This window comes from Pelobates fuscus, chromosome 3, assembly GCF_036172605.1.
Source record: "Pelobates fuscus isolate aPelFus1 chromosome 3, aPelFus1.pri, whole genome shotgun sequence".
Classification (NCBI taxonomy): Eukaryota; Metazoa; Chordata; class Amphibia; order Anura; family Pelobatidae; genus Pelobates; species Pelobates fuscus.
In genome coordinates, this window is record NC_086319.1 from 39,980,585 (window position 1) to 40,003,422 (window position 22,838).

At 37.9% G+C, this 22,838-nt stretch overlaps 1 protein-coding gene across 1 annotated transcript in view; it reads left to right on the forward strand.

Annotated features, from left to right (window-relative positions):
- Window positions 1–22,838, forward strand: part of ARID2 (AT-rich interaction domain 2) — an 87,669-nt gene that overhangs the window by 51,604 nt on the left and 13,227 nt on the right. The window contains exons 6-15 of the mRNA XM_063446947.1: window positions 379–446; window positions 5,445–5,511; window positions 6,936–7,186; window positions 8,956–9,052; window positions 9,171–9,380; window positions 10,257–10,424; window positions 11,689–11,767; window positions 13,371–13,505; window positions 14,534–14,721; window positions 15,953–18,804. Coding sequence (XP_063303017.1) covers window positions 379–446; window positions 5,445–5,511; window positions 6,936–7,186; window positions 8,956–9,052; window positions 9,171–9,380; window positions 10,257–10,424; window positions 11,689–11,767; window positions 13,371–13,505; window positions 14,534–14,721; window positions 15,953–18,804 — 4,115 coding nt within the window. The remainder of the gene's footprint in view (window positions 1–378; window positions 447–5,444; window positions 5,512–6,935; window positions 7,187–8,955; window positions 9,053–9,170; window positions 9,381–10,256; window positions 10,425–11,688; window positions 11,768–13,370; window positions 13,506–14,533; window positions 14,722–15,952; window positions 18,805–22,838) is intronic.

The window sequence follows — 22,838 nt, forward strand, 5'->3', positions numbered from 1 at the left end:
ATCTGAGTGGCCGCCACTTGGAGGTGTCCCTAGGAGCAATGTAAACACTGCCTTTTCTCTGAAAAGGCAGTATTTGCATGAAAATGCCTGCATATACTGATTATGCTCCTCAGAACAACTACATTAAGCTATAGTTGTTCTGGTGACTATAGTGTCCCTTTAAAGCTCCCAAGTTGTGTTATCTATTTAACATGCATTTAAAAGTTCTGTTACTAATAAATTTGAAAGTATGCCAAATGTTGAAGTTTGTTTCTAGTAATCGGTTTGCCAATATTTCTATTAATCTTGACTTGAATAAACTCTGATACCTAAATAGTTACCTTTTTAATTGACAAATTATTCTAATACTTTTTTTTTTTCTCATAAAATTTTTTGTAGCTCTGGGAACCTTTTCTGCTGTATTTGGCGATGAATGGAAGGAGAAAACAGATAGAGATTTTGTACAGGTACTGTATCCACTTAACGTTTTAATATTAGGAATAATCTTAATGAAGTGTGTTTTTTTTTTTTTTTTAATTCTAAACCTCAAAATATGTATTGCAACAAAAACAGAGAATATGACAAGAGACAAAAGCTTAGGAAAACTGAATAACTTGCCTTTCAGTAAATGCCCTCTCAGGTCTCAAAATGTTTTTGCTCACTTGTGTCATTACATCGTAAACCTCTACTATTTACATATTATGCTGATTCCACCCATAATGGCAGTCCAGGACCAAAATGCTGGCAAGAGATGCAGCAACCCCGGATAATAGTTTCTACCTACTTTAGGCTTAGTCAGCGAGGTGTAGCTGAAATCCCTCTAGGCACAGTGAGCACGGGGTCCAAGGTTGCTGTATCTCTGCTGCAGTGACAACTTGCCAGCATTTCGGTAGCGTTATGATGCATTTTGGAGGGCTGGTAAAATAATTTAACATTGCATTATTTTAATTGCCGTCTGGATTTTATACACTGCTTTTATTTATTGGGTCTCTCAAAACAGCATAGTGGTTTTCTTTTCTTTTTTTTCTTCTTCCAATGATTGAGTGTGCTTTATGAAAAAAACATTTTATCATTATAATTAAAAATTGCTGAAAATGTGTCTTTTTGTGAAATCAGCCATCTAGATAATACTAACATAATATACAAACATATAATCATCCATAAAGGTTTTGAAAACCCTCTGCTGCATGGTTGATGATGTCAGCTGGCACATAAAATACAAACTACTGTGTGGTGTGACTTAACACTTCAGAACCCCTAATCTTATGGCAGCGCTTAGACATACCTGATTATTTCCCTTATTTGTAATTTATTGTCAAGTGCTGAAAATAATCAGTTGGGGGAATGAGCTGCTTTAAAGGAGCAAAGTTTTTTTTCCAGTTCACAACCATAAGAGCATATAGCATTATAACATAGCATGTATACATACTTCTACTGGTAAATTGTTATATAAAATACACACAGCATGTATAGCATTGGTAGGCAACCTATTGGCAGCACTGTACCAGAACAGGACTTTAATGTCTCTTCGTGTTCCAGTCCAATATTTTTTTGTTATTTATGGGAGGAGTAGCTGCTTTTTGTAGGGTTGTGTTTGGGCATATGTGCCTTTTGTTATATTGTGAGCAGTTTGTGGTATTCTATATAAGTATATATGCTTTGTATCGTGTGTGTGTGTGTGTGTGTGTATGTGGGTCGTGTATAAGAGTTGCTTGTGAGATTGTGTTTTGTGTATGTGCAGGCTGTTTGGGGTGTTGTGTGCACATATGTGGGTTGTCAGCAGTGTTGTGTTTGTAGGGGGTATGTGTGGGAGCAGTTTGTAGTATCTGCATATAGGTGAGACTTCTTAAGCTGGGTGTAAATCTGGCTCTGTAGGAGGCTTCCTTGCGGGTCATTTAGAGATTGGGCAGCCAGGTACTAGTCAGGAACTGTTGCGGCTTTGGCAGCCTGCTCTCTCCAGTGGGGAGTCCCCTGCACAAGCGATGGAAGGAAGTAATCTGAAATTATGTCCTCCAGTTGCTGCAATTACTAAATTGAGGACTTCTCCTCAACAGCTGCTGAAATCACTGCTGGTGCTGAATGTTCGGTTGGCACTAAGACACAGATTAGGCCAGGTCCAGGGGGAGATCCGTATATCTTCTCAACCCGTTTGGGTCTGGCAACTGTGCGTGCATGCATGTCTCGTGTGCCATAGATTGCTGACCCCTGCTGTATAGCTCAGTCAGTATACCCTGTAATTTTCCCAGTGTCTGAGCAGTTATGTTTTATTGAAATCCTGCTCCTACAGAAAAACCAAAACTTGATAAATCTAATCAGTCCTCTTTAACTTGTGTTCAACAGCATGAATGAATATTAAATGATATTGTGTATATTTTAATTGGCAGCACATATGGCTTCCACTTAAGAGCCATAGCCTCTTTTATTTAGATGTAGATTATTTGAGTTAACTCCCACAGTAGAATTGCATTTTACAACAGGTAAGAGAAATTATTTGCCAGCACACACAATTTCAATGCTACGTCTCACTGCAAAGCTTAACTAGTCTTCAATGTTTTGTTGTCGCTTTCTGTATTTTACGGAGTCTGCAGTTGTTTTTAAACTGTTTGAGATGCCATATATTATCAGTAAGTTAGTTTAATTCTCCATTTCGTATTTATGTCCTACCGATATGTTGTACGTGTTGAGCACAGTGAAATTATTTGCATTTTCCATAATTTTATCTTTTCAGAGTAAACATTCAAAAATATACAATTTCATGTAAATAGATTCATGCCCGAACTACTAGACCAGGGGCTGACAAATTGTTGTATAGTTTCGTATCCATTTTCCCAAAACAATGAGTTCTAAAACTGGTAATTGGCATCAGTCACTATAAGTGTGGGGTATGTCGGTTGTACCTTGACATGTTTTATTGAAGGGCCAAATTATCCTTTAAATCCACTGTATAGTCCTCTCTGGGCAGTTTGGGTTAACGTTCTATGGATTTTGAAGGAGGAAATCATGACTATCGCTTTATACCTAGTTCTTACAAGGTTGGATTCCTTGCACTATAATTGCAGGTGCATTAAGCCCTTCCTATAGGAGAGCATTGCTGCAATTGGGATAGGGATTTTAGTGACACTGCAGTGCGTGAGGACGTCCAACAAAAGTTAGGCTACCCAAAGTCGCCAAGCAAGCAGGAAGTGCCTCAAGTGGCTGTTTGACAGCCAGCCAAGGCAGTCTTAGTGCAGCAATGGAAATCATTCTGGTTTATCAAAAACTGCTATGATTTGCATTGCAGAACTAAGGGGACAGGGACATTGCTCCCAGACCACTTCAATAAGCTGAAGTGGTCAGGGTGACTAGTGTCCCTTTAAATTGTGGTGGAACAAACACATAGCATAAATACTCTGTTTTGTTTTGGTTCAGAACATTTGACTCTGTCCTTAAGGGGTTAAAGTGATTAGGTCCATAATAGGTTTGCATTTATATGCTGCCTGCTTTAGAGTTACCGTAAATATTTTAAAAAAGAGCAACATCTTCCAGCAATACTGATGAGGCAGACCTTAATAGTGGTAGACATTGGCTGCCTTCTGTTTTTTTTTCTTTCTTTTTTTTGCATACTTGAAATCTGTAGTTTCTTCCCCCCTGATATTCTTTTGTACCTTCTATTCCTGAATCTAGCTGTGAGGCCTGAGATTAATAACCAATCCTGTGTATTATTGCACCCCTAGTCTGGTTTCCTAATAGAGATAACGTGGTGTTGGTTAATTAAATTACAGCTACAAATGCTATAGAATAAGCAAGCATGGCTATTTAAGACAGGTTAATTATGCAGAAAACAATTAGACAGTTCTTTCAAAGTAGCCTTTATTTTTGACTAGGGAAAATGCCTTAGGAGGTTTCCTGCCAGGGTGCATTTAATTAACCTGTCTTATAATAAAGTGGTAATTGCCATATGAAGTATTTGTATAAAGAGGACCGCTCGTAAGAGTGCATGCCGCATTTATTTTTTGATTCATGTTAGAATAGCCTTAGAAGATGGAATGAAAAATAAGTGTGTGTATGTATGTACATATATATAGTGTGTGTATGTGTGTGTGTATGTACATATATATAGTGTGTGTATGTGTGTGTGTATGTACATATATATAGTGTGTGTATGTATGTGTGTAGATATAATATGTATGTTATATTTCTCTATTGTCATTCCATCACCCTTTAGTATTAGAAAATTAGAATATTTGTCCCTGATTATAGCTATTCCAATGTAGACAAGCAGAGTTAAGATGATGCCCTGTCACTTTTATGTGGTTACTGAGCTACATTTTAAAGATACACATATGAACGAAGACAAAACGATTTGGTTTTCATGATACATTGCCTGAAATTACCATTCTCTTTTTTCTAGTTTGATTGCATTCAGGAATTTGCATGTTGCTGAAAACTCACCTCACTTGTTTACCACCTGAGCAAACTTAGCTTTGCAAAACTTTCTCCAATATGAATAAATGCCATCATTTATTCACTAAACAGAGGATGTTGGGATGTTGACAACCAATCAGTAAATTGTAGTCAAACGTTCCCACTGACAGCCAAATGATATTGTTGTAATTTCTGATATGAATGAGAAGTTGCTGTCTACCCGTATGGAATGCACCGAATTGTAGCGTATACTGCTTATTACTGTCTGTATTAATCTTTATAAGCTACAATAAAATTCTAAATACAAAAAAAGTAGCTGGAAAAATAGCCTTCACAGCTACATTTGATTTTCCACAGTTATTGCTGTTTTGACCACATTTTGCATATTGATCATCAGCTCACCACCAATCATAATTTCGGAAATAGACTTGTTAGTCTATGTTTATCAAACTATAAAAGCCATGATGGTACAAAAAAAAAATACATAACGAAAACTAACAAAAAATGTTTTTAAGGAAATGCCATGGGTACTTATATTAAAATAAATAGTCTTTGAGCCAACACATTAATTGTTGCCACAAACACACTTTATTATATGAATGTACTATAACTAATGTAATGTCCATAATGCACAACTTTGCACTTGTAATATTGAATACTAGAAGAATGGTGTTTGGAAGGCTATATTGGTTAGTGTGTGTGTGCACACGCATCAGAAATCTGAAAACATTCTATGCAATTTGAATATGGATTACAAATATTTATTTTGTTGTCACATTACCTGAATTTGCCCTAATGGGTCTTTTCATGGTGCCTGATAACATGATAATATGGCTTCATGTCAGTAGGGTGGCATGAAAACAAACTCAGATTTGGCAGATTTAATTAAGATGGAATGGGTTGGTAAGGGACTCTGTAAGATGAATGATGGTGTGGTGTGGGGGATAGAGTAACAAGAATAAGGGATAGTTGCAGGGAGCAAGGTAAAAGTATAGGGAAAGTATACGTTTGGTGGCACATATCCGCACCTTGGCACATTGTATTTTTTTCTTTTCTTTCAGTTTTGGAAGGATATTGTAGATGACAATGAAATACGTGACCTCATATATGACAAAAATGGATACCAAGGTTAGTTATCTTGTTAGTAATGCATATGTAATTTTTGTGATTATTGGCTTGTTGGCCTTTTCGTCAGTGAAGCTATTAAACATATTTGATTTTCCATGATTTCAGGAGATATTCAAATGCTTTGTAGTTATTAGAGGTGGCTACTACATTGGCTAAAATAACTGTGAACAACCACCAATAATTTTCAGCTGGAACCAAAGAAATAATTTCTGACTGGTGCATTCACATCTGCGTTTTATACATAGGGAGCCTTACTATGCCACTCCCTCTTATGTCTATGTTTAAAGAGACACTATAGTCACCAGAACAACTACTGCTTAATGTAGTTGTTCTGGTGAGTATAATCATTATATGCAGGCATTTTCATGCAAATACTGCCTTTTCAGAGAAAAGGCAGTGTTTACATTGCTCCTAGGGACACCTCCAAGTGGCGGCCACTCAGATGGCCACTGGAGGTGCTTCCTGGCTTAGTGCTGCACTGTAGGCAGCACTGCCATTCAGCATCTCCACGCTCTGTATGGGGGACTCTGAATTTTCCTCATAGAGATTCATTGATTCAATGTATCTCTATGAGGATGTGATGACTGGCCAAATATGTGCCTATGGGAAAGCATTGGATTGGTTAAAAATTGGTAATTCTGATGATGTCACCAAGGGGCGGGGTCAGCTCCAGCATACCCACGCGGCGCTTGAAATAAGCAGAGTTTTATTAACTTTTAGGAAAGTGAGTGGGGGACGACAAGCCACCTAAATGGTGGGTTTAGCACTATAGGATCAGGAATACAGGTTTGTGTTCCTGACCCTATAGTGTTCCTTTAAGGTTTGGTACAAACAACATGCTTTAACCTTGTGTTACAATTCTAAACAGAGAAAAGACAGTGTTTACATTGCCCCTAGGGACACCTCTAGGTGCTTCCTGGCTCAGTGCTGCACAGAAGGCAGCACTACCGTTCAGCGTCTCCACACGTCTCATTCGTGATCGCTGCGCCCAGTGGATGTGACCAGACTCTAACACAGTTATTCATAAAGTGAGAATTCAAACTGAATTTCTAATTTACGGCCAGAGTAAATGAACCGTGATTGGACAATTTTTCTGGTTCAGCTATTTTGACCTTAAATTTGAAATTCACTTTGTCTTTTCACTTGACTGAATATCCCTGTAGTGTTACAGTGAGAGGCTAAATGTTAAATCTATAGATAAAACAAATTTCTATACATTTGCTAGCTGTTTGGGTTAGCACAATGCATTAATACAAGTAATTATGTATTATGTTTGTGTACGTTAATTTTGAATGATACGAATATGAATAAAATTATGCTTAAATCAGAAATTGGTTTTCTATTTTATCTATGCTTTGTTTTTGTTTTCTTTTTCTTCCTCTTCTTATTCTTCTTCCTATTATTTTCCCTGTATGTCCTTTCAGAAGGTACATCTCCAGAATCCTTATGGGACTCCCTATTTCACCCTCCGAGGAAACTGGGCATTAATGACATTGAAGGCCAACGTGTTCTCCAGATAGCTGTAATTCTGAGAAATCTGTCATTTGAAGAAAGCAATGTTAAGCTTTTGGCAGCTAATCGTACCTGTCTTCGTTTCCTGTTACTGTCTGCTCATAGTCACTTTATTTCCCTAAGACAACTGGGACTTGATACTTTGGGAAATATTGCAGCAGAGGTAAGAAACTATAGAAACTCCTGGATAGATTTTTATCCCCACTGTTTTATTTAACTATGTAGGTGTCATTGTTTTGTTCTCCAAATTTTAATAATGTGACTCTCAACGAACTCTGTCAAAATGCCTCCCTACCAACATGTTCCCTTACTTTCCAATGAGTAGTTTGGAAACAGGTCAGTGGAATGTCCCACCAAATCAAAGTTATCCTCTGTATTTAACACTATACTATTTTCTTTTCATATATCGACTTCGCAATTCCATAAAACTAGGTTTAAGAGAACATCTTAGAATAGCATGTATTTGAAAAACGATATAGCCTTGAAATTAGACCTCTATCTAAACTTTAAGATTTGCTGTGGGGGTAATCCTTTGTAGAATTAATGGATACTCTTACAGAATACATTTATTTAAAGAGTGTTTTAGAGAAACGTGTTGTCAAATTCTTTTATTTTTAGTGACTTAAATATATTTTTTGAAGATGCAGTGACTGCTTTGATTTTGTTTAAGTAATGTCCATGCAATAATTACTGTACAGATGGAAAAAAAGATTTTTAAGAAAATGCATATACTTCGAACGAAAACTGGTTTAAAGATATAGTGTAGTTTGCAATGAATGAAAGATTCTGAATTTGGCTAAAATTGACAATCAGAGTAGTAAAGTTGTATCATCTGTTCACGTTTCTCTAATCTGTTTATTGATGATGCAGTGGACATTAAATGCCAACTAGGTCACCAATATGTGAAGGTGATGCAAAATTTAGATGACACATTCTGTACTGGATGTTACGTCTGTATTGGAGATTTGTTTACAAATTGTTTCACTGGACTTGGACGCAGCAGTTGAAATTGTACACAAATACGTCATCTTGGTGTAATTTACCTATGTTAGCACTTACCAATCTCTGCCTTCTCTGTATTGTTATCCAATTATATCTGTTATCAATTACCAGCTAGTGTTATTTGTGCCTTACTAAGGGTGATTAGTGGACTGATAGTAAATACTGGAGGTATACAGGGATTGGGTTCATTATTTATGCATTTTATTTACCTGCTTTATAGTGCTTCCTGGCTAAATAGAACACAAAGAACCGGGCAATGGTATAAAGTCCAGGGTAGATTTATGGGGCAGAATTAGGCTCCGTGTGAGCCTTTATCAAACTTTTTAATTTTTATAATTTTCACTTGAAAAACCTGGTTGCCTGTGGACTGGTGTGCTAGCACACTTGTGACTTTTACATGTAACTACCCTTTTTTTCTTTCTAAATTGTAGCGCGGTTGAATCTGGTTGTTTTCACACAAATAAAAAATCTGTGGGTGAATCTGGTTGTTTTCAGACAAATGTTTTTCAGTACAGTGAAGTTATATTTCATTCTGCATACTCTTTTTGACTTGGTTAGCATTTTCTAGCACATGACAAGGACCCTGCCTGGAAATATACAATACTATCTTTGATGGTGGAAAATGTCAGGCATTAATTATTATAAATGACTGCCTAGTTCTGTTGTGCTGAAGGCAATTACTGCAAAATAGGTGATAGATAAAATACTTTAGTATTTTAAAATGCTTTATTTGGTAAATTCTTCCCTCTTGTTAAATTTAATATTGTCAGATATCTTTAGTTTGATATGGCATTTTACAGTCCTGTGCTAATGTACTATTTTTAACTTTCTGTGGATAAATAAAAGAGCTTTCAATGATTTATCTTGGCTTAGTACTAACAAATGTTAATATATGAATGTTAACTGTTTTTTTTTTTGTTTTTTTTTCAGCTTCAGTTAGATCCAGTTGACTTCAAAACCACTCACCTAATGTTCCACACAATTACAAAATGCTTAATGTCAAGGGATAGATTCTTAAAAATGAGGGGTAAGCCTAAAATGTCATGTTATATTGGTTAAAATTCCTCACCTGTATAAAGCATTGGGAGGTTTATTTTTAAATTCTTTTTTTTTTTTTTTTTTTTTTTTTTTTTTTTCATTTCTAGGCATGGAAATTTTAGGGAACCTGTGTAAAGCCGATGATAACGGTGTTCTTATTTGTGAGTATGTGGATCAAGACAGCTACAAGGAAATAATCTGTCATCTTACTTTACCGGATGTGCTTCTGGTCATCTCAACCCTTGAAGTGCTCTATATGCTCACAGAGCTGGGAGAAGTGGCCTGTGTGAAGATTGCAAATGTAGAGAGAAGTATAGGTGAGAAACGTTATCATGGATTTCCATTAACTGTGCTTTCGAACTGAATGCGTTTTATTTCTTGATCTAAGATATAAAAGAGCCCCTTGAGAGATATCCAAAGGTCACTCCAAATCACACCAACACCACTTCCTCTTGCGGACATGATTATGGTACCGACAGTCTTTCACGTTAATGTTTGTTTTTAGAAAGCTTGTGGCACCACTCCCAGCTGTCAGACAGCCAGGTACTAATCTTCCTGGTCAGGTGTGTGTGTGTGTGTATGTGTGTATTGTGTGGCAGAGAATCTTCTTTTCCTGTCTGACCTACCGTAGGTTAATAAATATACTCTACTGTGGCAACACTACATATGGGTAGGTGCTTGGTTTAAAGCGGCACTGTCATCCACCCATAAAAATGAGTATTTCATAAAAATATTATCTTTGTGAAATACTCATTATGACTGCGTTTGCACCCACAGTGGACAGGATAAAGTTTTACCTGCCCTCCCTGTCCCCTGTGAGAATTCGTCAAAGTCCCCAAATGGTGACAGTGCTGCTTTTAGAGAGGTGGGCTTAAGATGTACACAGAGCAGTAAACTTTACAAATCGGTGGGGTGGGGAGGAGCCATATAACTTCAGTGAACAAATAATTAGAATCTATTATATTGGTCCAAATATGAAAATTATTAAAATGGATTAGATTAGTCTATTCATGGATAGGGTAAATTATATCAAGAGATGGATAGTGTGATTTAAAAACATGTCCTACAGTTACTTAAGCCAAGAACAGTGGACTTTTAAATAATTAAACTTTATTTGTGTTATTATTTCAAAGTGTCAGTGAATATCTAATCCCTTCCATTCTTAATTTATTACACTACTTTGTGACTTTTAGATACTTTGGTATGTCTAATATCCATGGATATACAAATGTTTGGAGCTGATGCACTAACAGCTGTGAAGCTTATTGAACATCAAAGCTCCAACCACCAAGTTGTTTCCGAAATCCGCCCTCAGTCCGTTGAACATGTTGCTGCTCCAGTGACTGCAAGCCCTGCTCAGAGTAAGCTCATTGTATAATGGGATCTATATCTATGTTTTGGGTTTTTGTTTTTTCTAGCTTTGCATAGGCCCTTGTAAATATTCTGAACTGTTACTTTTTAAACATTATTTTGTACATAGATAAAACTAATAGATCATTTCCATTTTTCTGTGTTAAGTTAAACATACCTTAAAAATTTAATTGCCACTGCTACTAATTAAGCAGTGGACTTTCTACCATTCTGTATGATGCGTAGATAATTTTAAGAAATTTTGAGATTTTGGTCCAGGGTACTTGAATCACTTGTTTTTCGGGTAGTGGTGTGGGTGGTCTCTCCCTTGTCTGGCAGTAGCAGGTATTGCAACAATTTGTTATTCCTCTCCTTCACCTGTCCTATTTTTGTAAAGCTTATTTCTTTTGCTTGGATATCTGTGTCATCTGTAATATATTATACCTGCTTGAACCCTCGAGTACCTATGAGGGCTACCAGGAGAATCTAATGCCATTTGTTTATGTCCATTTTTTTTTTATACCAATATATGTGCACTTTTTTTTTCCATCCTCAATTTAATTTTTTTCTATGGACTATAGGGACTCCACCCTGTGTGCGGACTATTGTATTTATATTGGTAGATAATTTATTTTTATTTTATTGGACAATTCATATGAAATACAGACATCTTTCTACTTTTTGAAATTACATATATAAGAATATATTGAGTAATACATATAAGAGACGTACATATACATAAATCACAATAAACATTAAGTCTCTCTTAGATCCTTTTTTTATTTATTAAAATTGATCCAATAGAGACGAGACAACTTCATCTACTTGGCATGGAGACCTTTTTAGGATAGTATATAATTTCGATTTTGTTTAGAGATGAAAAGATTTATTGTGTCAGGGTAATTTAGAAAAACTCATTCTTATTTAACCATTTATCCCAGATTTTTTTTTCTTATTCTTTTCTCTTTCCCTTTTCTCCCCCCTTTCCCTTTCCCCTCTTTTCATTTCTTTCATACTGTTAGATAATTTTAATCCTTTTTCTAAATATTTTTGGGTGTCTTGGCACCTATCAATTCAATTATCTGTCTAGTGGGGAACAAATGGATGCTCCACTTCTCTAATATTTACATTGCTACTTAAATACTTTTTGTTTTGCAACTGCCTAGTTGTTATACATTCCCATTATCTTGGGGAAAATTTGATCAAAGGTTTGATCAAATAGAAATGTTTTGTATGGATAATGTGATCTGAATATCTCTACATTGTCACCACCAGCACCACGGCCAACTCCAACACACAATACTCCGCCTCCGGGAATTGTAGAGATAGACAGTGAAAAGTTTGGTTGTCAATGGTAAGTAGAGATTATTGGAATACCATTTGAGTGAGATGCTGACAAAATAACATGTAGTGCAACGTTACATGAATTATTTTGCAAAAAACTCTACTTGGTATATGTTTTTCTATACTCCTCAACATTTTGTTGATCCAACCTATTTTTATTGCTCTGCGAAATATAAAGAATGTTAAAGGGACTCTCCAGTGCCAGGAAAACAATACGTTTTCCTGGCACTGCAGGTCCCCTCTCCCTCCCACCACCCATCCCGGTTGCTGAAGGGGTGAAAACCCCTTCAGTGACTTACCTGAGACCCCCGCCGATGTCCCTCTGCGGTGGTTTCGGGTCGCCGCTGCTCCTCCCCTTCATCACGTCAGCCGGCGGGGGAGACTTATCCCGCCCACCGGCTGAGGAGACCTTATGTGCATGCGCGGCAATGCCGCGCATGCGCATTAGAGCTCTCCATAGGAAAGCATTGAAAATGCTTTTCTATGGGAATTTGAGTGACACTGGAGGTCCTCACACAGGACTGGAGGTCCTCACACCAGAGATATGAATCAAGTGCCCTCAAGTGGCTGTCTAGTAGACAGCCACTACAGGACGAGTTAACCCTGCAATGTAATTATTGCAGTTTATGAAAACTGCAATAGTAATTACATTGCAGGGTTAAGGGTAGTGGGAGTTGGCACCCAGACCACTCCAATGGGCAGAAGTGGTCTGGGTGCGTGGAGTGTCCCTTTAATCATGCTTATATGAATGCATCAAAGGTAGAAGCTCCTCTGAGATTCAGCAAGCAAATCAGAACAGGTTTTGTGTATTCATGGCAACAGATGCCATACCAAAAGCAGGGGAAGGGTAATGTCTGTGTAGAATTAGCTGCAATACCAGCACCAGATTTATTTTTCTAATATTGTCTGTGACTTGTGGTTTTCCATTATTTTGGCATTTATTACACTGGAAATGATTAGAAGACTGTTCATGTACAACCTGCAATGGGCATGTGAAATACTGCATAGAATAGTGTGTTTAGTGTGCATTTTATATCTCTGCCTTTGCAGTACATTGCTTTACATGCTGTCTTACTAGCCAATTAAAATACTACTTCCACAAGTATATCTTAGAGCCAGTGTGCTGGTAATTTACACAGTATTTATCATTGACCTATGGATACTAACATCAATCAGTATCTAGTATTTGAGAGGAGTCTGGAAATGGCCCAGAAACCAATGACATTTGTCCAAGTATGGGGGGAAAAGACACTGGGATATATTTTTAATTTTTTCGTCCACAAATTATGTTTATAAAATTATAGTCCTAAAAAGCATATTTACAATATATAATAGGTAAAAAATGTGAGACTGAAATTAAAGAAAAGTTCATAATTTGGCTTTCAAAGAATACAAAGTAAAGCTAACCAGACCAGTTAAGTGTAAGTATTTAAGGACGGGAAAAAGAGAGGGGATAAGTTACAGGTAATTGGTGGGAAGGGGGTTGTAAGCTTATTTCTCAGGACAATTACTCACTTTTACCTATGAAATAAACGTAACTCTTGTTTTAAAGCTTGATTACACTTGGAGCTAAAGATTTAAATATTTTAACCAACTTCTTTCTTCCTCTATAGGTTAAATGCACATTTTGAAGTGAGTGCTGATTGCTCAGTCTCACGCTCAGAAATGTACTCTGAATACCTCTCAACCTGTAGCAAATTAGCTCGAGGTGGAATCCTAACCTCATCTGGGTTCTACAAGTGTCTTAGGTACTGTATCAACCTGCTTTATTAGGTATTGGTTTATTCCAGATGTGGTGGAGTGCATTTATTCTGTAGAGATTAAATTATGTTCTGTATTAAAACAGTTACAATCAGTTTGATGTTTACATGTTACATCAGTTGTAAAGTTAGTATTACAAACTCATGGACCTAATACATAAAAATGGGATTGAGAAGAGTATTGTTCTTACTTTTTTGAAAGAATATTTATATATAAACTAATACTACATTATTGTTACTGATATTTTAGTATGCGTTACTGTGTGTGATTTAAGTCAATTATGTTGGTGTGGTAATATTTATATCTGCCTTAACAAAACTATTACAGCTTTACTGTTGTCAACTGCACAATACACCTTTGTTTGTCAGTAGGGATGCAAAATATTTCAAAAGTTTATAAAACTGTTGCAATTTGTTGTACTTCAAGGTGTTGCTAAGATATTTAAAGAAAACTTTCTTAATTTTTTTATCATTTAAATTTAAAGATTACATGTACTGCAGCTTCTGTATTCATTATTTTTTAATGTATTCATGTAAGTAAATGCATCTTTTCAGAGCAACACCTGGCTCACCTTTGCCCTATGGGGAACCTGTTTTAAGACCTCTTTGGTCGGAGGCACAGCATTCCCAAACAAACAAAAAATAAACCAAACCTACAAAACAAAAACAGAAGGTAGATCAGCTAGTATGTGTTCATAAGGGACTGAAATCTTACACAAGCAGTTTTATATCTTCTTAAATTGTGTGTAGTCTTGGCAGACAAGGTTTGCTTCTGCACAATGAAAGCTAAAGATATGACTGCCACCACTGAGCAACTATCGGTCAGGAAATGCACTGAAGAGAATTAACAACTCACTTAATTTATTACAAAATAATATTCAAAGATGTAATCTTTTATTTTCACTAACACAAAAAGGTTTTCCTTTAACGAAACATCTTTAACCTTCATTTTTTTTAAAAAACATTTTAATGTTAAAGTAGTACTTTAATTATCTGTAATTTTCTTATTTTGAAAGGTCTGTATTTCCAAACCACACAATAAAACGAGTAGAGGATCCAAATAATAATGGACAAGCTCATATCCATGTGTCTGGAGTGAAAAGAAGGACCTTACCTCTTCCTATTCAGATGTACTATCAGCAGCAGTCTGCATCTAGCGGCAGAGTTGATATGCCTGCGGATGTAGCCGGGACGAATTCTCCAGGTATTTCCCCTCCCCCCTCTTTATTACTCAGTAGTTGTACAGTTGTTAAATTCCCTGCAGTTATCAGAGTAATCAAATTGAGGCTTTTAAATCTTAAACTAGTAGAGGACTTGACTTAGCAGTTAAAGTGACACAACTAGCTTATACCACATATTATAGATTACATTTTCAACGTCAAATCCATGTAATGAGTAGTCACTGAAACTTGTTTGATTTTTAAATTACTGTTAGGCATAGATTCAAAGTAAACATTGTGCTGGTGAAATTGCCAGCAGGTTTGTAGAAAGAAAGGTGAATTTCGTTGCAGATCACTTTTTCCTACTTGTAGCTGACACCAGTGTGACATACCAAATTATCTCCAATCTGACAAGCCTTCTGTTCAATATTTCCTAAAATTAAACATTCTTTTAAACTTTACACTGTGTCCTAGTGGCAGTGAGTTTAGGTACATGTTTCAAGGTGTGTCATCTGTTTTGTAGTGTATATATGTATGTGTATATGTATATATATATACATATATATCTTTATTTAATTCTTGTTTTAGTGTTATTTTTGCAATATAGATAACTTCTGTTCAATTTTTTTTTTACAATCCATTTTGTGACATAAGTGTCAAAAGACAGACCTGCAAAGTGCAAACAGGTGTACTGTCTTTCCATCTATAAAACAAACTGCGGTCTCTCCCATCTTGACGTTTTGGTCACTTGCATTGGCTAATGAAAGCCGGCATCTTATACACAAGAAAATCTATACAGGATCGTTATGGATCATTCTGTTTTTGTACTTTCACACTAAACAAAATTTGAAATGGAGCAGATCCCTGAAGCTGATGATACCAAATATGGATTGCTTCAGCTAAGTAGCTCCCACCTCCTCCACATACTCACACACACTCCCCTAAACATACATATTGCTTGTGGGGGTGTCTTTGCACCGATCTAAAGACCATAGAAGCTACTAGTCTTTTTTAAATGTTGAAACCTACAGTGAAGTGTAAGGCATTAATTGGCAGCGATTTCTTATATTCTTTAGCAATGTGCAATCGTATTGCCTTAAGTGTATTTGTATCCGCATGCCTATGTATAGATTAGTTTGCTAGTGCAGACTAAACCTAAGGCCACCAAAGCTTAAGTTACACATCCATGGGACTTGATGTGACAGACATTGGAGTGTATATGAAAGCACTATCAATTCCTACCTTATATTCACATTTTTAATTTTGTTTTGCCAGGAATGCCACAGGCAGGAACAAATCTTTTCCAGAGAGTAACAGCAACCAACCAAGCACCGACTCTGACCGCAACACAAATGTCTTTTCCCATTCAAGGCGTCCACACTGTGGCACAGACAATTTGCCGGCTTCCTCAAAATCCTCTGAATCAGGCTCAGCATCATCAAAATACCACAGTGTCTGTAATACAAAACAAAACTCCAATTTCATGTGAAGTTGTTAAAGCTGCGGTAATACAGGGCTCTGTTCAACATTCAGGAGTTCCTGTTAGCATTGCATTGGGAGGGTCAACACAAGCTTCTTTAGTCCAAAATCACTGCGGTGCAGGGCAGCAGCCCTCGGTTACTGTAGTAGGTTCTCAGGCATTATTTCACCATCCATCTGTAATTCAGCAACAGTCCCCATTACACACTGTTGTACCAGGCCAGATTACATCAGGCACTCCTGTAGCAGTTATTCAGCAAACTGTACCCCAGGGCCACATATTTGGGAGGGTACAGAACATGCCACCTGGTGCATCATCTCTTTCACAAGGTCAGCAATTACTCACCACATCCTCCCAGGCAGTACAGGTCACATCTCAGCAATCCCCAGCTTCCAACCAGCAGAAAGATACTGTAATCATAACCCCACAACAGTATGTCACAACCTCCTCACCCAATATGGTATCTGCAACCACAGTGCAGAGTTTTCAAGTTGCAACTGGACATGTGGTTACTATAGCAGGTGTTCAGAATTCCCAGACATCCAGAATTGGTTTTCAGAACATTGCTCCAAAGCCCCTATGTTCTCAAGTTTCTTCTACAGTTGTGCAGCAACCTCTCCAACAGCAGCAGCAACAACCCCAGCAGAGTGTTGTGATTGTAAGTCAGGCTGCCCAACATGGCCAGGCATACGCACCAGCCATTCACCAAATTGTACTTACTAATCCAGCTGCTATCCAGGCTTCACAAACTGTTCAGTTAACAGGACAGACAAGCATGGCTTCATCATCTTCTGGAATAACAATGAATAACCAGCTCCCACCTATAATGACCTCAGCCCCAACCACTCCAGTCTCACAAGGACCTGCTCCTACTGTTAGCCAGATGCTTTCTGTAAAAAGACAACAATTGTCACCAGCACCTCCCCAGCAACAGCAGGCACAAGCTCAACAGCAGACACAATTACAAACTCAGCAGCAGCCACCGCAGCAGATGCAAGTACAGGTTCAGCAGTCCCAGCCTTCCAGTGGCGGAGTTGGTCATACCACTCCAGGTGAATCTAGCCTCATAAAGCAGCTGTTGCTACCAAAACGGGGACCTACAACACCAGGTGGGAAACTTATACTGCCTGCTCCACAAATACCACCTCCAAGCAATGCAAGAGCACCTAGTCCTCAGGTGGTTTATCAAGTAGCTAATAACCAATCCCCTTCATTTGGTGTGCAAGGGCAACCTACACCTCAGCAAATCTTGGTTGGGCAACAGAATGTGCAGTTGGTCCAAAGTGCACTGCCTAACCAGACTGCAGTACAGACTGTACCAATATCAAATCTGCAGATTTTACCAGGTCAGTTAATCTCAAATTCCCCAGCTACAATTTTCCAAGGAACCACTGGCAACCAAGTTACCATAACAGTTGTGCCAAACACAAGTTTTGCTACTGCAACAGTCAGCCAGGGTAATGCAGCTCAGATAATTGCACCCATGAGCGGGACCCAAACAGGAGTAGGGCTTCAGGTACAAACGCTTCCTGCCGCTCTTACACAGCCTGGTGGCCAGCTGTCAGGACCTGCTTCTCCCCCATTTAAAGGTGATAAAATAATTTGCCAAAAGGAGGAAGAAGCAAAGGAAGCAACAGGGTTGCACGTGCACGAACGGAAAATTGAAGTGATGGAGAATCCTTCCTGTCCAAAAGGGTCTGCAAACACCAGCAATGGGGAAAGCAATGAAACTGAAGTTCAGATAGGGAATCTTCTAAATGGTAAAAAGTATGACTCAAGTCTACCTCCATCAAACTCAGGGAAAACTCAAAATGAGGCCAGTCCATGTCAACTGGTCACTAATGGGTCATCTGTGGAATTGGGGGAAAATCGACCTCCTGGGAAGCAGGGCTGTGAGCAAACTGAAATGCAGGACACAAAAAATGACTTTAAAAGGCCACAAGTTAATGGGATTTGTGATTTTGAAAAGGTGGACAGCTCTCACGTGAGCAAAAACATTCCGAATCACAAAGCTTCCAATCACGTAGGAAATGGTGACATCTCTATGGTGGAGCAACAAGAACTTATAAATTCTTCACAAGTAACTGCCAAAGTTGATCAAGTGGAAAAACTTTCTAATGGACCTTTATTACCAAACAGTATGTCACATTTTGCAAGCAGCATCCATGATGCTGCTAATCTAGCAATTCAGATACATTGTGGTACACCAACAGACTTGCCCAATGGGCCTGTAGCTTCAAGTTTGAATTCAGGTGTGCCTCAGCAACGTCCATCTGTAGTTGTCTCCACTCAGTCTACAGCTTCTGTTTTACCAGGTCATCAACTTATTGCTTTGCCCCACACAGGGCCTAGAATTTCTCAGCCTGTCCTCCCTGCCGATATACGATCTACTAATGGCACAACAGACTGCAAATCTCTTAAGAGGCCAGCAGATGATAGTGACAAGGAATCGATCCCTGTAATTCCAAATAAAGTGGGAGTGAGGATTGTTACAATCAGTGATCCCAATAATGCTGGCTGCAGTGCAACAATGGTTGCTGTTCCAGCAGGTGTTGATCCCAGTACTGTGGCAAAAGTAGCAATAGAAAGTGCTGTCCACCAAAAGCAGCAGCATCCACATACCTTTGTACAGACTATGGTTGCACAGGTAAGCTTACTCTTTCAGGAGTTTTTCTCTTTTCTTTTCTCTAAGTATGTTTGTATATATACATATTTATTGCTAGTTTTAGTTTAAGGTTTACTTTACTAGTATTATAATTTAGGTGTTAGAAATGTTCACACTAGATGTAGGTATGAAGTCAGAAATTGCATATGTTACATTTCACGATTAAACTGTAATACAATTTGTGACTATTCTGGGCACTGTAATAATTTCATTGGATTTTTAAGGTGTGAGGTGGTCCTGAATGCCAGCTTAAGGAGTTAAAAGTTTAAAGTCTTCAGTCTGACGCCAGTCAGCTCTGCCACTTTACATCCGTTCCTGCCTGACGCCAGTCAGCTCTGCCACTTTACATCCGTTCCTGCCTGACGCCAGTCAGCTCTGCCCCTTTACATCCGTTCCTGTCTGACGCCAGTCAGCTCTGCCCCTTTACATCCGTTCCTGTCTGACGCCAGTCAGCTCTGTCCCTTTACATCCGTTCCTGTGTGAGGCCTCAGCTTTACCCCTTTACATCCGTTCCTGTGTGAGGCCTCAGCTTTACCCCTTTACATCCGTTCCTGTGTGAGGCCTCAGCTTTACCCCTTTACATCCATTCCTGTCTGAGGCTTCAGCTCTGCCCCTTTACATCCATTCCTGTCTGAGGCTTCAGCTCTGCCCCTTTACATCCGTTCCTGTCTGAGGCTTCAGCTCTGCCCCTTTACATCCGTTCCTGCCTGAGGCTTCAGCTCTGCTCCTTTACATCCGTTCCTGCCTGAGGCTTCAGCTCTGCCCCTTTACATCCTTTCCTGCCTGAGGCTTCAGCTCTGCCCCTTTACATCCTTTCCTGCCTGAGGCTTCAGCTCTGCCCCTTTACATCCTTTCCTGCCTGAGGCTTCAGCTCTGCCCCTTTACATCCGCTCCTGCCTGAGGCTGCAGCTCTGCCCCTTTACATCCGCTCCTGCCTGAGGCTTCAGCTCTGCCCCTTTACGTCTGTTCCTGCCTGAGGCTTCAGCTCTGCCCCTTTACATCCGTTCCTGTCTGAGGCTTCAGCTCTGCCCCTTTACATCCGTTCCTGCCTGAGGCTTCACTCAGTAGCTTCTCCTTCACAAACCAAAGTGAAAAAGATGCATACCTTTTTCACTCCATTTTGTGAATGGGGAGCAGAGCAACTGATAGGCTGAGAATGTCAACTAAAGTAAAGGGGCAGAGCTCTCGGATGCTGTATTGAAGACTTTGGGGTTAAAAGTTAAGCTGGGTTAAACAGTTAAGCCAGGACCATCTTGCACCATAACTGCATTCCTCTAAAGTTATGGTGTCTGTATTATACTTTGTGTCTGTCAGAACTAGTCCAGCAGTGTATAAGTAGGGGTGGGTAACCAGATCTTTCCACTTTGGAGCATCCACAGAACCTCCAAGGTAGACCAACACAGAGCAAAGTTGCAGAAAGTTCTCAAATGCAAGCTGCAAAATGATTATGAATGCCCTGGGATCTGGGTACGTTATATCAGATACAACAAAGTATGCACAAAAAGTATACAACGATCTTGTGATACATATTAAAGAAAACTATAAAATGTTACTGTAGCAATCTTTCATTTTAAACTAGTATATTTCCTGCTAGATGTGCTACTTCTGGTGAAAGTGAAACTGTATGGAATATTTTAATATTATGAGATCAAGGTGAAAATACACTTTGCTCACAATAATCGCAAAATTTGTTTTCTGTACATCTGACCTTTTACAAATATTTTGGGAATTTTTAATTCTAATTCCACAAAAAGATTACTCTGCAATTTCTACCAAACGCATGTAGAATCAGCACTATTTTGTGTCTAACCTGCAAGTGCATATTACGTGCTACACTGTATGTGTCCTGAAAACATACCCCAATATTGAAAATACAGATTTAGAATTAAACCGCATGCTTGGAATCTCCCCAGAAATAATGAATAAACATGTTTGTCATATATTGTCCTTCTGTTTATAAAACATACAGAATTTTTGAAGAGTTGCCACAGTATCTCTATTGGGTTTTAATATGGTTTATGCTTTGGTAAAATTAGTTAACATTTCAATTATTGTGTGGCTTTTTGCATTTATGGCAGTAGTAGGGTAAATAGCTAATTTGTAGGAGTGAATAACTGTGACATATTGAGGAACTATCAACTGATTTTATTGACATAAATAATAAAAATGTATTAGAATTTAATATAAAATAACTGAACTGATTTGTTATTTTAGAAATTATGGCTACTGGAATGTTTTCCATCCACTTATTAAAGAGTATCGATTACTACATTCGGCCCTAAAATATGTAATCTTTTCTTACTAGCCAAGCCTTAAAAGTGGCTCTCCACTGCACACCATAGCATGCCTTCTGCGGTGATTTTCTGCTTTTCAGGGCTTGACAATATTATCATACTATATTATATATAAATATAGGAAGACTATCACATGGAGCTAACTGGGGTGGCAAAGCTATAAAACATGAACAATATAGAAAGGAAAAGGCTGATTAAAAACATCAGCACTGTGACATGATAAATCGCATAGAGGCAAACTTATCCTGAGGACGCCTGGAACACGCTTGGGGAATAGTGTTAATTGGGAATGGGAATACGGTGACCTCAGTTATAAGAACAAATAAACGTGCAGTGTACGAACGGTAAAGTCAGCACAAGTCATATTAAGCATTGCAAACAACACATTATATTTTTGTTTAATTAGCTTGTCAGTCACCCTGTGTGGATGTAATTAATTTTTTATTCATTATATTCTGATGTATACTTTCCTTCATATGTTTGTGTTTTCACTTATGTTCTTACAACAGTTCCTTTGTGTTAGGGGGGAAGCTGGTTTCATTTATTTATGAATCTGTTCTATTACTAGGCTATAGAGCTCCCCTTTAGTGTTGGAGGAGTGGTACTCTGTATATCCTGGTTACAGTGTGGATAACTGCTTTCATTTTTTTACACTTTTGCCTTACTTGTATTAGTCCTCAGATTTGTTACACGTGGTTTAGTAGGTGTAAGATATAATGTACATTGGTGAATAAAATCAGAAAAATGATTGGCATGCCAAAGGATTGTTTTAGTGAATTGTCAAACATACAAATTGGGTTAAAACTTTTAATTAATATGTCTATTGTTACAAAGAGCTTTATGCAAGACCACCAAAAAATTATTAAAATGTATACATTTGTTGTTGGTATGCAATTCCACATAGCTCCTAGTAAGTAAGTAAGTATAGCTAGTTGTTAACAAATGCTAAAAACAAAGTGTCACATTCAATAAAGTATCCATTTTAAATCAAAGCTTGGCAACTGTCAGAAACATAGGGTGTTTGGTACTTAGACATTCAGTAGCATTTATCCATCACCCAGGAACTAGTCATAAACCAGTGTGACAGAAATAAAGTAAATAAGAGCCCGGGGAAAATAAGAACATCCACGTGCTAATAAACCAAATAAAGGTAAATGCCCTGAACATACTCACCATAGGTACTCTATATTGTGACTTTGAGGGCCCCTATCTGCTTATTAGTAAATAATGTGGGCCTTGGGAATTATAGACATTGTTTATTTTTTTACTGCATATACCTCTATTTAACAATTGAATAAATGTTAAGTTTTTCCCGATTTAAATGTTTGACTATTCACTAAGAAATAATCATTTGTCTCCTTTTAATTTGTAACCTCCCTCCTGTTTGTTTCTTAGGTACTTTTGAATTACCTCAATTAATATTTGTTTTATTGGTATGCCAAAATGTGCCACAGGTTATCATTTGTACATATGTCTTTGCAAGGTTCAGATGCCAGACCATTTTTAGTATGTTTGTGACCATGTCAAACAATTTGCATGTTGGAATTGTCATACATTTTCATAAATCCACAGTTTTGTTTATGATGGACTTAGTGACACCTGCTGGTCACTTACTTGGTTTCATGAATTGATGTACATTTAATCTTGCATTAGATAAACTAATATTCACAAATATGGACTTCCTCAATTCCAATGATTCAATAGGAAACTGCATTTGCAATA